The sequence below is a fragment of the Lotus japonicus genome, chromosome 2 (genome assembly GCF_012489685.1).
Source record: "Lotus japonicus ecotype B-129 chromosome 2, LjGifu_v1.2".
Classification (NCBI taxonomy): domain Eukaryota; kingdom Viridiplantae; phylum Streptophyta; class Magnoliopsida; order Fabales; family Fabaceae; genus Lotus; species Lotus japonicus.
In genome coordinates, this window is record NC_080042.1 from 81,851,003 (window position 1) to 81,866,459 (window position 15,457).

Here is a 15,457-nt window from a genome sequence, read left to right on the forward strand (position 1 = left end):
ATTGCATTTCAAAAACTAAACCTATATCATTGGAGGAGAGGTGGACTTGGCAGCGGTAGATCGGTAGTGGCGGCTGGCTGCAGCGTGTGGCTGAGGATGTGCTATGCTGAATATGTTTGGAACGTTTCTAATCTAGGTTAGGGTAGGGACTTAGGGTTTTCTTTTATACTAAAGTATACATCAGTTTAAAAAAATTTCAATTATATATAATTAAATTATATTTATTTATATTATTAATAAAAATAATATATAAGTAGGCCGGCCTATCAGGCTAAATAGGCTTTTTAAATTGTTTGGGTCTGGCCTTTTTAGTTAAATAGACCTTTTAAAAAGCCTAAGTCTGACCTTTTTAATAAACGAGCCAGGCCGGGCCGAGCCTCAGACGAGCCGAGCCATAGGCCCCTGACGAGCCGGCTGGCCTATTTCCACCCCTAATTACTGCCACACAACTAAATGAGACTTGAATTTCATGCTATCACTTTTGATTACATCCTAAAATTATGGGATTAAAGTTAATATATTACTGCAAGTCTAACCACTTATGTATGTTTATATCCCAATTAATTGCGATTTCCGATGTAGGAAAACAAAATATGCAAATTAATTGCATGAATGTATTTTCATCCGAACTCAATTTATAAAAAGTGTTTCATTCAGTTTAATTCTATGTTGAAGTATGACGTAAAATTAATTTACACAAGTATCAATCGTATCCATACATAAGTCAGGAGCAGGTCATTGTTTTGTTTATCTTCAAAAACCAGCTAATCTATGAACCAGTGAAAACCAGCTAATTTAATTTTATATCAATTTAGACTACAATTTTACAAACATTTATTTAACTATGACCAATTTGATGACGGTTCAGCCATAATTAAACAAATAAACCATAAACTGGTTCCATAACCAGTTCATTTTTTTAAAACATAGCTTTTAGGAGGAATTGATCATATGATAACGCCCTAGGAAAAATTCAATAAAACCCTACCTAACCAAAGTTCTAAGATAAATATATGCAATTTTCTTTTGTGAGAAAATCCATCCCATTTTCAGAGAGGTGTCTACCAATGCAATTTAGTAAATCATATAAGAGATTGTGTAAATGAAATACAACTAGCACCATTCATTGACACCCAATCATCTAGCGTCTTGACGTGCATCATACCAGCAATATAAGTGTATGTTTGGAAATGAGTCTGGTCACCACTTATGCTTTCCAAATCAATGTCTAGTGGAAGCAACAATATGTAGAGTTTGCCCACATGTGCATTGGAGTGTGTGCATAACTCATTTCCAAACATATACTAAGTCTTATAATACGACTTGAGATGTGGAAGTCAAACTTAGTCCATCATCGAACAATGAACATAGTAGATAATGTTACAAATTTACAATCCTTAGGGGTGGAGAATCTTTGGAAGGAGAAAGAAACTCCCCATTACTATAAAATGTAGATACAACATTTAGTGGTGGGAGATATCATGAAGGAGAAACTCAGCACTACTGAAAAATTTCCCTTTATCTTCCGGAATTACTGGAAGCTACAAAAAAAAAGGTTTATATGGTGATACTTTGTAATCAGATGAAATATGTGTCCTAATACGAATGAATACATTGACAAACTGCAGATCCTATCAACTAAACATTTGAGTGAACTAAAAAGAAAACAAAACAGAAAAGAGAAGATAAGAGAAAAAAAAATTGTCTTTTAATATTTTACAGAAAAACCAATTAGAAAACAATGAACCTACATCCCAGTAAAAGAAGAAAAAAAATGGTACAAGAGCATATTGCAAACAAATGATTTTGTATAAAAGAACAAAAGTTCTGACTTGGTTATCAAGATAGATCTGGTTCCAGTTTCGGGACTATGGCCGATTTAAGCTCTAAATGAGAAACACGAACAGCTCCAATAAGCCTCTCGGGCAACTCATCAGGAGTATTTGCCTGTCAATTGTAACAATTTTATCATCATTCCACAGAAAAACCAAAAAGCTTATCAAAACAAAAAACAGTACAACCAAAAATATGTCAATGAACTGACAACCAATGCATTGTGAAAATTACTCACATGTCAAGCACTTATTCATAACCAAGTACAATTTTTACCTCACAAGCACATATTCGTGCCTAGACATAATAGTAAAGCCACGATTTAAAAATAATTTAATTTAATATTCCTGCGATAGAATCCTCCACAAAAGCTAATATTCAATTTAATTTGAAAAAAAGGAGAGGAAAAAACCGTCCACAAATATGGTCATTATCAATATTATTTAACTCACAAATACTAGGTTGTGTGAGGAAGTCCCCAACATTTAGAATTTAAACCCATTCAAGATGTTCACATAAAACTGTACGAAGATTTCAAACAAGAAAAGTATATGGTTTGGTTCCAGTCCTATATGCAACAGATTTCCGGCCTGTTTGGCTAGGAAAAAAGAAATATTTTCATTTGATGTTTTTACTTCTAATAAAAAACTAGAAGCCACGTTTTTTTTTACTTTGTTCCCTGTGTTCAAAGTTTTGTGCAAGAAATAGTGAAAACAACTTTTTCCCCTGAAAAATGTAAAATAATAGTAACATTATGCTATTTAAAAAATGAATATAAAAGTTTCCACACTGAATACAACAAGCAAATAGATCCAGTCCAATTGCCCCCCCCCCCCCAAAACAAAAATACCATGACTTGATTAGATGTTCATTACTTTCAAAAAACAAGATTAGGAGCCTGTTTGATAGCAGTTTTAGTTTTCAGTTTTTAAAACAGTTTTCAGAAACAATTCTTAAAAATAGTTTTCAGAAGAAGAAAACAGTTTGAATGACATGTTTTCGAACATTTAGAAAACTGATATCTGAAAACTAAAAACTGAAACTGAAAACATCTTTTACCTATTTTGGTTTTTTAGTTTTAAAAACTGAAAATGAGAACTGTTTTCAAAAACTGTTTTTGAAAACAGATCTTACCAAACAAGTTTTCAGTTTTTAAAAACTGAAAACTGTTTTGGAAACAGTTATCAAACATGTTCATTACTAGCATATAAAATTCTACACCATAGAAAACATACCTGTACAAGAAAAGCCATATCAACCACCAATGTTGTAATCACACCAACAACCAGCCCCAAAACTCCATTAGCAACCGTAGAAGAACCAATATCTACATCAATCTACAAATAAAAAATAATTGGTTAAACAATCATGGCAGAAAAGTGAGGGTATGTAAGTCATTCATTAATGGGAAACTTCATACAACAAGAACAGAAAAATTTATATAGAATTTGCATGACTTACTTCTAAATACTTGGGACCGCGAATATAGTTGCAATCAACTGCCTTTCCCAGTAAACAAGGAGTACTCCCAACACTTTGGCGTACAATCCATGAGCCCTGCATTTTTTAAGTTGAAAATCAATAAGGAATGAGAAAAATTAAACAGTATTTTGTTTCTTATGTCTATATCAAACAATAGTAATTATAAATAACAAATAGAAGAAGGGAAGACAAAAAAGGAAAAAACATAAATATAAATGGAGTAAATGTTAAAGTCCTAGTCTATGATACCAAAATATGGGAACAAAAGAGTCAGACATATCAATAGCACAAGACCAAATATATATGCACCAAAATGGTGCCAGGCTGTAGCATATATCAACTGAGGGTGCATTTGTTTTAAAAAGTATGAAGTTAAACCTCAGAAAGTAAACAAAGCAAAATGATATTTCCATATTTGGAGCAAGTGCTTGAACCAGCAGTTTTCAAACTTTTTTTCATGAACACTTGGATGCACTTGATCAAAACCGGTTAAATTCAATAAACTTGGACATCCTATATTTGACCCATCTTTTTTAGATTAATTTTCTAAGCTATGAACTTGGCTGCCGAGACACTTGAGAGAATTTAATTTAGATGAAACTGAAAATTTCATTAGATAGTAAGCCTTTTGAATTTATAGTAGATCAATACAAGATGGAATCCCTTAATTTTAGGGATTGACTAAGTGAATTACAGGGTTATATAGGTCAATATATAGATGTGAATGTTACCCATTAAAAGTCCATTACCCAACAGCTTAAGCTTTTGGAATAATTGGTTCTGTGACATGGTATCAGAGCCTCTATGACCAAGTGGTCTAGAGTTCGATCCTTGTTGCCTTGCCCCAACTATTCTAATAAAAAAAGTTTAATTTCAGCAAATGGTTGGTGGGCTAGTGCATTGTCCATGTTTCAAGCCCAAGTGAGCTATTGCGTGAGAGAGCGTGTTAGAAATATAATATAAAACCATTAAAGGTCCATTACCCAATAGCTTAAGATTTTGGGATAATTGGTTCTTGACAATAACTACATAAGAATGTGCGGACATCAGGTTTTGATTCACAACAATGACACACCCACAAATAATAACTTTATCTTGCAAAGCCAGTGTAAATTGTCTGATGTATATGATGACAAATGTCAGTAAATACCTTTGGAACTGATGGGATGAGCTTAAACCTGCTGTTTCGGAATTCATCATCACCATCAACAAACCGTTGCAAAAGGGATCCAGGAACTAGCTCCTTTGTCACAAAATAGAACACCATACTGTAGTGGGTTGATCCGGGCACCTGCAGCCAAACAGCGTGAATCAATTTACTTCAAGACTTTAAACCACTGAAGTTCAAAGTTGATTCATATAGTGCAATGAAGGACTCACTTGAAGATTGATGATAAAGGAGAAAAATCCTTTTTCTGATGCAACCTGCATAGACACCCAAAGATTAGGGGTATTGTCAGCAAAGGCCTACCAAAAAAATAAAACAACAACAGAAAAGAGACAACCATCACCAAACAGCTTACATAAATTATAAATAACTAGAGAAATTAAATTCACCTAATTGAGGTCTGAGATTATGACAACCAATACCCCTCCTATTTTAAAAAATATACCACCCTCCCTTAGTCAACGTGATTTTGTTGCAGATGGGTTTAGTTTGGGGGCCCTGTCTTCATCTGCAGCTAGGTGTTTAAGCCAGAACGCAGGTTTGTGATTACGAGGTGCAGTCATGGAGGACACTATTTAAATCCCAGGTCATTTAAGAGAACTTTATTGCTTCAAAGATACATTTTCAAATTGAATGACGGCTTTTTGGTTTAGAGAATCAGTTTTAATGGAATTCTTCAGTATAAAAAAATGCATAAAAAATGTCATGAAAAAAAAGAAGAGATTAGCTCCACTTTCGTAGTCCATATCCTGTCTAATAAAGGCTCAACATAGAATTTCATTACATTTTTAAATGCTGCCGAGTATAGGTCTACAATAATGGAATCCTTTCACATATGCAACTGACAAAAAGCCTACAATAGGTCTCGAATATTTTCACACAACGGGTAACATAGCAAATAGACCCCGATAACTGAGGTATAGCTGGGGTGGAATAATGGATATTATTATGCTTCAAATTAAATCATCACTTAGCTTTTATGCTTGGAGCAAATGGAAATTGGTAAAACTCTTTTCAGTTGTTGTATTGTAGGGTACTTACCTAGACCTCCCACCTTGAGGGTAAGGTGTATCCTTTGGGGGAAGGGGGGAGTATTATGGAACACTTGTATGATAGATCGGATGAAATTATGTGTAAGGGGCGGAAGAGAGATTAGAGTTGCAAAAACCTTGCCAACATGTGGAAAAGATTAGAACCAAAAATAAAAGGAAAGAAAGGAAGGGGAGAGGGCATTCAGTCATTTAGTTTTGGGGCCTTCAGGCAGGGATATTTCCAAACATGTTCAATCTTTTTTCTTGTTTTGTGAGCGATGGATATGTGATTCTGGTCTCTGTAATTGGGTTTATCCGATTTTACTGTAACAAATTACCTAGTTCCGCACCTACCAAATCTTCATCAAGTAACATAATACAGACAAGGTTTGAATTCTTACTTGTGCTGCACAACCATTACGCCTAGCCACATGGTCCATTCTTTTTGAGTCCTTAAACCAATCAACAGCAACAAGATCCAGCAAATGCTTGCCCGCAGGAACCTTCATCGTTCACCATAAATGAATAAGAGCACCCCCAAATAATGATAAATTTTGATTCGGAAAGATTAGAATACAAAGAGAGGACCTTTGATTTGTCATGGCAAAAATGCTTGCTTCTGACTCTGAAGTTATTTCCATCAGAAATTTTCCAGCAGTCCCGAGCATTATCACGATCATCTCGGCGTAAATTACCCGAGAAGGAAGATAAGTCAATCACAGTTGCTGGTTCTTCCTCCAAGGCTTCAGTTTAGAAAGACATAAATATTAGATTCAATCAAGGCTCTGTTATTAGCATGGCTGCATGCATCTCTGCGCGCAGGTGCTTCATGAAAAATGTTGATCATTATAATATTATTAGATACAAAATAAGTATAGCAGGTCGCTACCTATTCTTCTCACATCATTATCAAGATCACTTTGGAATGCCTGCATGAAGTATTAAAATATTAGCACTCAAAATTGATGAAGTAAAGGCCACAAGTATATATGTGGTAATGCAAATACAACCTCTTGCTCAGGTTCTGCTATTTGAAAATCTTCATCTTCATCAGAATATTCATCCATCAAAGCAGAATTTCTACTTGCAAAATTTATTTGATCGAGGGAAGTAGGATGCATAGATAAATCATTTGGCTTCTGACCCTTTGAAGAGACAGCTGTTGAGGACATATTAACCATTACGGGAATTCGAGGAGGAGCACTCCTTTCATCCGCTTGGGCAAACCATTCACGTAAACCTGCAGAGAAGGAGGGAAAAAAAACAAGCCTTTTGAAAGTGATTGCACATCAGGACACCCCACAAAAGAGAGAGATCCAAAATGGGGCAACCTATAGTCACCTATACTTTCTATTAACATAGAGAGAGGGGTTTATAAAAGAAACAATGATGATAGAAACAATAGTTTACCATTCTATAAGAAAATTCTTAATCATATAGAATAAAATCAACTCACCAGCCACACTGTTTAACATTTGGCGGAGACAATGCTGCTGAAAAGATGGTACGTAACCTGCACCCCAACCCTTTAAATCAATCTGCATAAGATGCTGGACTTGTGTCCTGGGCCTCCCATTTCGAGGTTTTAAAGGGGAAATATTATATCCTCCACCTGTAGATAACAGTTATTAGACCTAATAAATTTCAACATGGCTTTTCACTTATGATTGTACATGAGATGCATCAATCGATTGAAAAAAGATTAATTCATTAATACAAACCAGTACATACTCTTAGAATTCAGGTTAGCTTAGGGGTGAGGGTTGTTCTACCCTTTATAAGGACTATTTTGCCATATCTCTAGTCAATGTGGTACTTCTCAATAAATATAAAGAATAATGATAAATAATGACAAAATCTGACTATTGTAAAGATCAATCTTAATTTAAAGGTGACAGAAAAACTGATGCAATTTATAAAACCTTAGTATCCCACACAGGTTCCATGTTTATCTTTGTAATTGTCGAAACATTTCACTTGTTTCAATTGATTAAAAGAAGGAAAATCCAAAGCTTTACATACAACAACCTCAATAAGATAAAAAAAATATGCATATCGGGTAGAATTTCTATAAATATTTTCCAACTGTTAACAGTCCCTAGACTAAGATTATTATTCTATTGAGTCAAGTGGAGCAGTGGGGGTAACTAATGTAGGTTATTGTTTGTTAGAATAATATATTTCAACGAAATTAATAGATTCCAAAACATAAATCCATTGATTTTAGGATCTAAATGGATAACCCTCCAAAGCAGAAAATAGAGAGTATGACAAGGTCAGAAAAACAGAGATCAGCAACAACTGCCCAATCCACACAAGCCAGAACAGGCAAAGAGGCCCATGCACAGTCCTATTTCATAATAAGTTGATGTCATAAACCAACTATCCCTAAAGCTAAAATTGTTAGGTGAAAGCAAATGAGTGGTTTATATCTAACATGCCCCCTCACGCAAGATTCTTTGGGCTTGAATAGTAGACACTGCAAAGGCTCACTCAACCTTGTTCTGAAATATAAATTACTTAGAAGAACGGGAGATAATAAGGATCAAACTCAAGACCAATTAGTTATAGAGGTTCTAATACCATGTCATGAATAAACTATCCCAAAACCTTAAAGTGTGAGGTGAAAACATGTGAGTTGTTTTACATCTCACAGAGGACATCCACACCCTTTGAATATGAAAAACCATCCCACTCTTAAGCTTTGAACAATGGAGCAAGATCTATAAAGAATTGGATCTTACTCTCAATATGTGCCCGAACACACCCTGGCTGTGGACTGCAATTCTCATGTTCCCTAGAGCGAAATAAAACCACTGCAAGAAGAAGAAACATCAATTCAAACTTCAAAATAATAAACATAGGATCTTGCTAACTGTGGCCTTAAGACACTGGTTAAGGAGCATTTGATACCCTCAATTGAATGCTTCTAGTTACTTGAAGAGGAAAGTACTCAATGTTTTCGAGTTCTAATATGACAAATGATTTAATTTTCATTTAACATTTTTTACTTTTATTTCTTTAACCAGCACTACCGTTAGCAAATCCGATGAACATATAATGAAAACTTCGAACGAATAAACCAAATGGCCCACCATAACTTCCATCATCATTTCGCCGCCAGTAACGTACATAACAAAGATCACGAGGCCATACAAACCTGTCATGAAACACAGCACTTGGTGTTAATACATTTAATGACTTAGTTTGTGGATGTTCAACCAATTTAAAATCAGTTACCCATCCTAAGTCATGCTTTCATAGATGTAAATATAGATTTGCATGTCATGGAAGAAAAAAAGAACTATTGAAAAACTTTATGACACAAGATACAAGTAAGTTAGGTTCTCTTGCAAAGATATTCTGATCCTTTACATAAAGATTATAGCTCAAGTTAGCTATAATATATAGTATAAATTATTTTAAATGGCAGAAAAGTTAGATTATAATTACATTGGGAACCAGTCCAGCAGAAGTCGGTGATAGAGAATAGCGGTATGCCCATCCACCTCCTCAACTAAACTACCGTGTTGGAAACTGCAATCCCATCTGCAGGCATGCAAATACTAAGAGGTTAACAAATTTTATCCACAGAGTAAATATTTACAGAATTATGGAATATCATGTGTGTGTGTTACTTTATTTCTTTTGATTGAAGGTCCCGAGAGCAGTTCTACTGCCATCTCCTAATTATTCATTGCTTGAGCCTTTCTAGGCGATATTAAAAAGAAGTAGTTACAATAAGCAAAGGATCATGAAAGTAAATACTAAGTGCAGTTCAAACAAAAATGAGCATAAACATCGGTATAAATTTTCATGGAAAACTAGCTTCATGAAAATTCCAACGCAGTGGCTAACTAAAATGTTGGGTATATTAGGTATTCTGATTTTACATATGTAAGTACATATTAGATGACATCACAATCTTGTAAAATGTCTGTTAACTTAGATACCTTCCCTTCATCAAGACAATTTTTCTGAGAAACAAAAAGGAATAACACATAACATGTCATAAATTATACTATGACAACACAAATACACAGCAACATAAAAAAGTGGCAGCATGTGGAACACCTACTCAAACCGTGTCCCATCCATGCTCATTACAAGCTCAAAAATTTCTTCACAACTGGCCTCCACAACACCCACTGCCTTCATAGCTCTACTACAGCTCCTTGGCTACATAAAGAACCGAATTGAAGATGATTGTGTTTCCCAAAATATTCTATGAAATGTAGCAACAACAAAAGTGATGAGAGACAGGAAATAACGCACAAGGTAGTCAACTTCAAGAAGTTCTTCAAAAATACGAAGTCCTGTCAATTTCAGAAGGAAAATCACCTCATTTTATAAATTACAACATATCCAATAATTTAAGCATTAGAATATATCCCTGGAATAACTTCTTTTTTCTCACCACAACAGTAAACTGAACTATCATGTAAATGAATGTAACAAACCATTTTGGCATTGTAAAAGACGCCAATGCTTTCTTGAAAATGCTTGGTTATTGATATTCTGATTTGACAAATCTGAATCAATTTCTCGTGTCCAGTCAAAAATTGATTCAGGAGGACCTGCAGCTCAAAAAAGACAAGGTGTAAATACAGACTGTAGCAGAGTAATTGCAATCCCACAAGCAGAAGGGAAACAAGGTAGACCATTTCCAATTGTTGTCCTCCTTAACAAATTTGGTTGAGACTCATCTTCATCCTCCTGAGCACTGAACCTAGTGATCAACAAAAAAAAAATTGGATGTCATGAATATATCGAAGGATGTGCACAATAACATTAGAATCCCACAATGATATTTGATCAGCAGTGGAAAAAAGGCTAAAGATAACTAAATCATGATATAGCATGTCTCAATGAATTATTTCAGTTGCATATCCAAAGAATAGACTGGAATGATAGAAAACTTTTCTGAAAGAAGACAGACATAATTCAACAACATAGGAAACAACAGCATTAAAAGCAATTAAGCATTAAATGTTGCCATCTTCAATAAACTGTAGGTGGAAAAACTCAGTACCAAAATACTTACTGGCTTTCACGGTCTGAGGAAGAAGCTGTCTTCCCATTGTCCATTCCAGATTTGTACTCAAAAGAAATATACTTGTTGCCATTTGATGGCTGTGCTCCCTGATGCTGCATACATTGAAGCTCAATAGCATCAACTTACACGAAAGGAAGACATGTCCTACTAAGATGAATTTACAAAGTCACTAAGATTTCAGCCTATCATTTTATCCATGTATCCAGCGAAAATGCTTATCATATTTCATGTTGATATACATCAGGGAGAAATGAAGTCTAACCAGAAACTTAAGAAGATGGATATTGATCCACATTAAAGAGCATAGCATGATTATGCAATTTGATAAAACTGACCTGATCAATGACATACTCAATTTTTTCCTTCCAGATTAGGGCCTCTTGGATATTAAATGCTGCCATCTGCAACAACCCGAGTGATAAATAAAATATTTATTCAGCATCCACAATATTATTTAAGAAAAAATGAATAAATTATTTAAAAGTTGCACAAAATTCCTTATGGATAAAAAGATATATGAATGAGGAAAATCCACTCACCATAATTCGATGGTTCTTTTCTTTCTTGTTGTAAACACACAAAACATAAACCATCTGCACAAAAAAAAAGTGGGTAAAATTTTAGAAGAACACAATCACTATCACTATGGTAAATCTCTAAATAGCTTAAGGCAACGTGTATTTAATCTTGTAATACTATAGGACTAACATAATCTATCATATGCCAGTAAAAAAATAGAATCAACGATAAATTTCAATATACATGAAGAAAAAATGTGCAATCAGATTTTTTACTTATCTTTCCCTCACCTAAAAGCATTCATATTTTCTCCCCAAAAATATATATTATAACTATTTTACACAATGACTAAGGATTATCTGGTCAGTGGTCCTACTACGCACCAACAGGTAAACACACATCTCTCATTTTAATGAATGTACTCCTAAAACAAACAAAAAAATGGTAGAAAGTGTGTACAAAATTAATGCCTATGAAACGGCTGCAGCTGGAGCATATTTAGTCATAATGTGGAGTAGTTTCTCAGCTTGTACTATGGTTTCCTTGGGCAGAGTTCTGATACTATTCCAGTTATCACTCCCTTTCAAGTTGTTTATAAGCGCCCTTCCCATATTACCACTCATTTTCTCGCTGGAGAGATTGATATCCAATCAGTGGCAATTGCTTTAAGGGAGAGTGATGAGGCCCTTAGGCCGCTTAAGGGCACAAGTCACGAAGGTAAATATGCATATGCTCACTGACACCAAGTCAATTATGATATAGGTGATTGGGTTATGGCAAGTGCAGATATGCCTGCACAGAAAAAAAATTGTTGCACGAAGAATCAACCCCAAGCTGTCAGCACGTTATTACAGACCTTTTTCAGCGGTGGAGGAGTAGGAGAAGTTGCTTACAAGTTACTTCTTCCTGGAAAATCACGAAGAATCAGCCCCAAGCTGTCAGCTCGTTATTACAGGCCTTTTTTAGTGGTAGTAGGAATAGGAGAAGTTGCTTACAAATTACTTCTTCCTGGAAAATCTAGCATACATCCTAGATTTCACGTGTCTCAACTAAAAATGGGGCTTTGAGTGCATGTGGCTGATTAAGAGTTACCTCATACTTTAGAAATCAAAGAATGTATGATGCATCCCTGTGGCACCTAAGACAGTTTTGGCAACTCAGTAAAATGCATGACGGAAGAAGTGCAACTGAATGGTTTATCCTATGGAAACATAAGCCTGCTGAAGAAGCTACATGGGAGGAAGAGAGCATGATTAGGGGACAGTTCCCTAAATTAGAGGACAGTTCCCTTAACATAAGCCTGCTAAGGTGTATCATTGGTCTATTTTCTTTTGTTGACGGATGATACAATTTCATCCTACTTAAGAGTTCTTTTGCTGTAGTGAATTTCTTCATTAATCTAAAATGAAAACAAAACAAAAAATTGTCTTGGACAACAGGTGCAATTAGTCACATATGTTAGAGAAATTTCACATAAGTGTTCAATGGACCCTACGCAGTTCTGTAAATTTATATAATGATACAAGAAGGGGTTAAATTTGTGTGCAAATTATGAATGTCTAGCATTACTTTTTCTTTGGTTTCACTAAATGCCATTGGTGTTGTTGTAGAACCATAGTCATACATTTCACGTCATAAATCATTCCACAGCATCGTCTCACCCCTTCAGTTCGCTAGTTACCAGTCAGTCATTCCATGTCAACATACAATAAGCACATTCCAATTCAATTCAAGACCAGAAGTTTTCCACAACATGCATTGCTATATCAACACCCACACAAACACAGTCATAATTTAATTGCAGAACTCACATGTCCATGATGGGTCTTCAAGCCTCTATCCTCTACTCTACAGTTGCCATCAATTAGCAGTGTTTTAATGGGAACCTAATCAAAACATCAACAAAGTAAAGTTCATACCATCAAATTCTCCAATCCTTTTTCAAAAAAAGTTCAAAAAGCATAATAATAATTTCAAAAAGTTGAAAAGCAGTCTCGTAAATTCTCCAATCCCTTTTCAAAGCATACCCCCACCAAAATCAAAAAGCGATTCCGTGAAGAGGAAACTTTCAGCATCACGAAATTTTCATCAGTAACGAATTGAATCTTTTCCTGATTATGAGAGAGTAAGAAGAAAATCGATGATAGAAAGAAAGAATCACCTGATTATCCTGCGGTTTCCTCTTGTAATATGCAAGCAGCCGCGACTCCAGCACGAAGTACCTCATGTGGATGAACGATCGCCCGATCTTACGGCGGCCATACCGCACCATCCACCCTTCGTAAACCACCTTCGTCGCCATCGCTCCGCCGCAACAACGGAAATTGAAACAAATAGGAAGTGGCGGTGCCGGGCGGAAGCTGGAGAGGGAGAATCTCAACTTCGGCGAGATCGATTTCGAGCTAAGCGACCAGACGAGTCATCGCCGGCGCCGGAAATTGAAAATCAACGGAACCAGCGATTCTAGTGGAACTGTCTTCGGTTGATTCCGGTTAGGATTCGGAATTCGAATTGCGCATTAACGGTGGTGGTTGTGGTGGTGGTTGTGACCCTTCGAGTTGGATTCTCCGGGATCGGTGACGATGCGATCGGGGAAACGACGTCGTTGCAGGGAGGAACGGTGGAGAGAGAGAGAGAGTGGGGAATTTAAGAGATTCTTCTAACTAGAGAAAGTGTGAGATCCCACGTAAGTTAGAAAAAGCTGTGACCGCGAGGGTGGTTTGACACGTGTGGTGATTCTATTGGGCCGTGAGGGTTAGGTGCGTGTTGGCGCCGTGACGCTTTCCCATTTTTTGAATATATATGTGGCGTTCTCCTCCTCTCTCTATACCAAGATTATTATAAAAAAAATTAATAATGTTGGTATTGATTTGATTTTTATTTTAGGTGTACGTGATAAAAAGAATGCTGGGTCCCATGTGATTTTGTTGTTTGGAGATGACGGATATGACCTCCACCTTGGTAGGCTTGTATATTTGTTTGTATTGGGATTGTGGTCATTGTGTTGTTTGGCCACTGGTCTAAGCAATGGTCACGGTTTTTTAATCATATATTTATAGGATTTTATTTATATGGACCGAATAGTGTAAAGAGTTTTATACAGGACTTCAATTATCAATTATATTAACAGTCTAGTGAAGTAAAGACGAAGATTGAGCCAAAATTCTAATCGAAAGTCGGAGCCTTTTAGAGAGCATGACCTCTGTATTTTGATTTATGTGAACATGTCACATTTACAAAAGATCATTTTCTTTTACAGTGGGAAAATGGCTAACCCAGCTAAACCACGTGGGATTTTGGGGCCTCACATAGAGACAACTCAAAACTCTTATGACCTACACAAATATCTTAATTATCGGCCTATACCTAAGCTACCCGCCCATAAGGGATGAGCTATTAGGAGGCAATCTAATTACTCATTCCCGAGTGTGTCGCTTACCCAACATGGGTCGAACAGACCACACCATGGGAACGGTCTACTAGCCATATGCAGTTGGCGGTCAAGATCTTCCTTCAATGTAGGTCTTTCTCGTCCGAATGCTACAAACTTTGTAGTATATCGTCTCTGATCTGAGCAGGCCTCATCCCAAGAAGATGCATCTATACCACAAGTCCACTAGACATTGTGTCTGAAACATGAAAGCTGAGTGTGTCTTAATGGCTTTCGGACGTTTGACTTCATCACCATTGTTCTGCTCTTGCGTGACTTGGATAGGGTTGCCACTCCAAGTTATATCTCTCAATTTTTTATGTTGAATTCAAATTTTGACATGACAAATGCTTGAATTATATTCGATAATTGTCTAGCCAAAGTTACATATTAATTAAAATCATATTTATAACTATTAAATAGGCTTAAAAAACATGGTATTTATAATTTAATTAACTTTTTTTTTCTTTTAAATTGACTTTTTCCTTTATTAGTATAAAAGCTATTTTTATAATAAATTATTATCGCAATTTTGACTATATGTAATGAAGATCAAATCTCTCATTAAATATATAATTTTTAAGAATCGAACTTTTGACCAATAGGTTTAAAAAGTAACTTTAATTAGTGTTATTGGCCCTCTTTGCTTGTGGTAAAGGCTATTATCATTAGGGAGTCCTATGATTATTACAAAAAAAAAAATCAATTGGGAGTCCAATAATTCTTATGTGGGCTTAATTCTAACGGAGATATGGAATTCAGCATCCTTGTTTCTATGCATTTCTTTCTCACATGTTTGTAAAAATGTCAATAATGCGGCTAGCTAAAATATTCTTTGTAGACGACGAAGCCTAAATGGAAAGCCTTTCTTCTTGTATGAACGGTATAGTAAAAGTTAAAAAAAATGGTACATTGAAAGTTAGTAAAGGTTTAAAAAC

At 35.5% G+C, this 15,457-nt stretch overlaps 1 protein-coding gene across 2 annotated transcripts; it reads right to left on the minus strand.

Annotated features, from left to right (window-relative positions):
• Positions 1–1,062: 1,062 nt before the first annotated feature.
• On the minus strand, positions 1,063–13,765 carry LOC130740220 (protein ENHANCED DISEASE RESISTANCE 2-like). Of its 2 annotated transcripts, XM_057592750.1 has the most exons (23): positions 13,251–13,765; positions 12,901–12,975; positions 11,110–11,163; positions 10,906–10,971; positions 10,559–10,662; positions 10,176–10,243; positions 9,975–10,091; positions 9,790–9,830; positions 9,593–9,693; positions 8,968–9,063; positions 8,610–8,674; positions 8,259–8,330; positions 6,971–7,126; positions 6,525–6,754; positions 6,404–6,443; positions 6,103–6,257; positions 5,916–6,017; positions 4,696–4,740; positions 4,466–4,606; positions 3,295–3,390; positions 3,069–3,170; positions 1,833–1,947; positions 1,063–1,541 (listed from the first exon to the last, which is right to left on the minus strand). In XM_057592750.1, exons 1-22 carry the CDS (start codon positions 13,389–13,391, stop codon positions 1,840–1,842), a joined length of 2,175 nt encoding a protein of 724 aa, XP_057448733.1. In that variant the 5' UTR covers positions 13,392–13,765; the 3' UTR covers positions 1,063–1,541; positions 1,833–1,839. The 2 variants fall into 2 exon arrangements, with proteins under 2 accessions (XP_057448733.1, XP_057448732.1); XM_057592749.1 differs by lacking the exon at positions 1,063–1,541 and having other exon boundaries at positions 1,557–1,947.
• Positions 13,766–15,457: the final 1,692 nt, after the last annotated feature.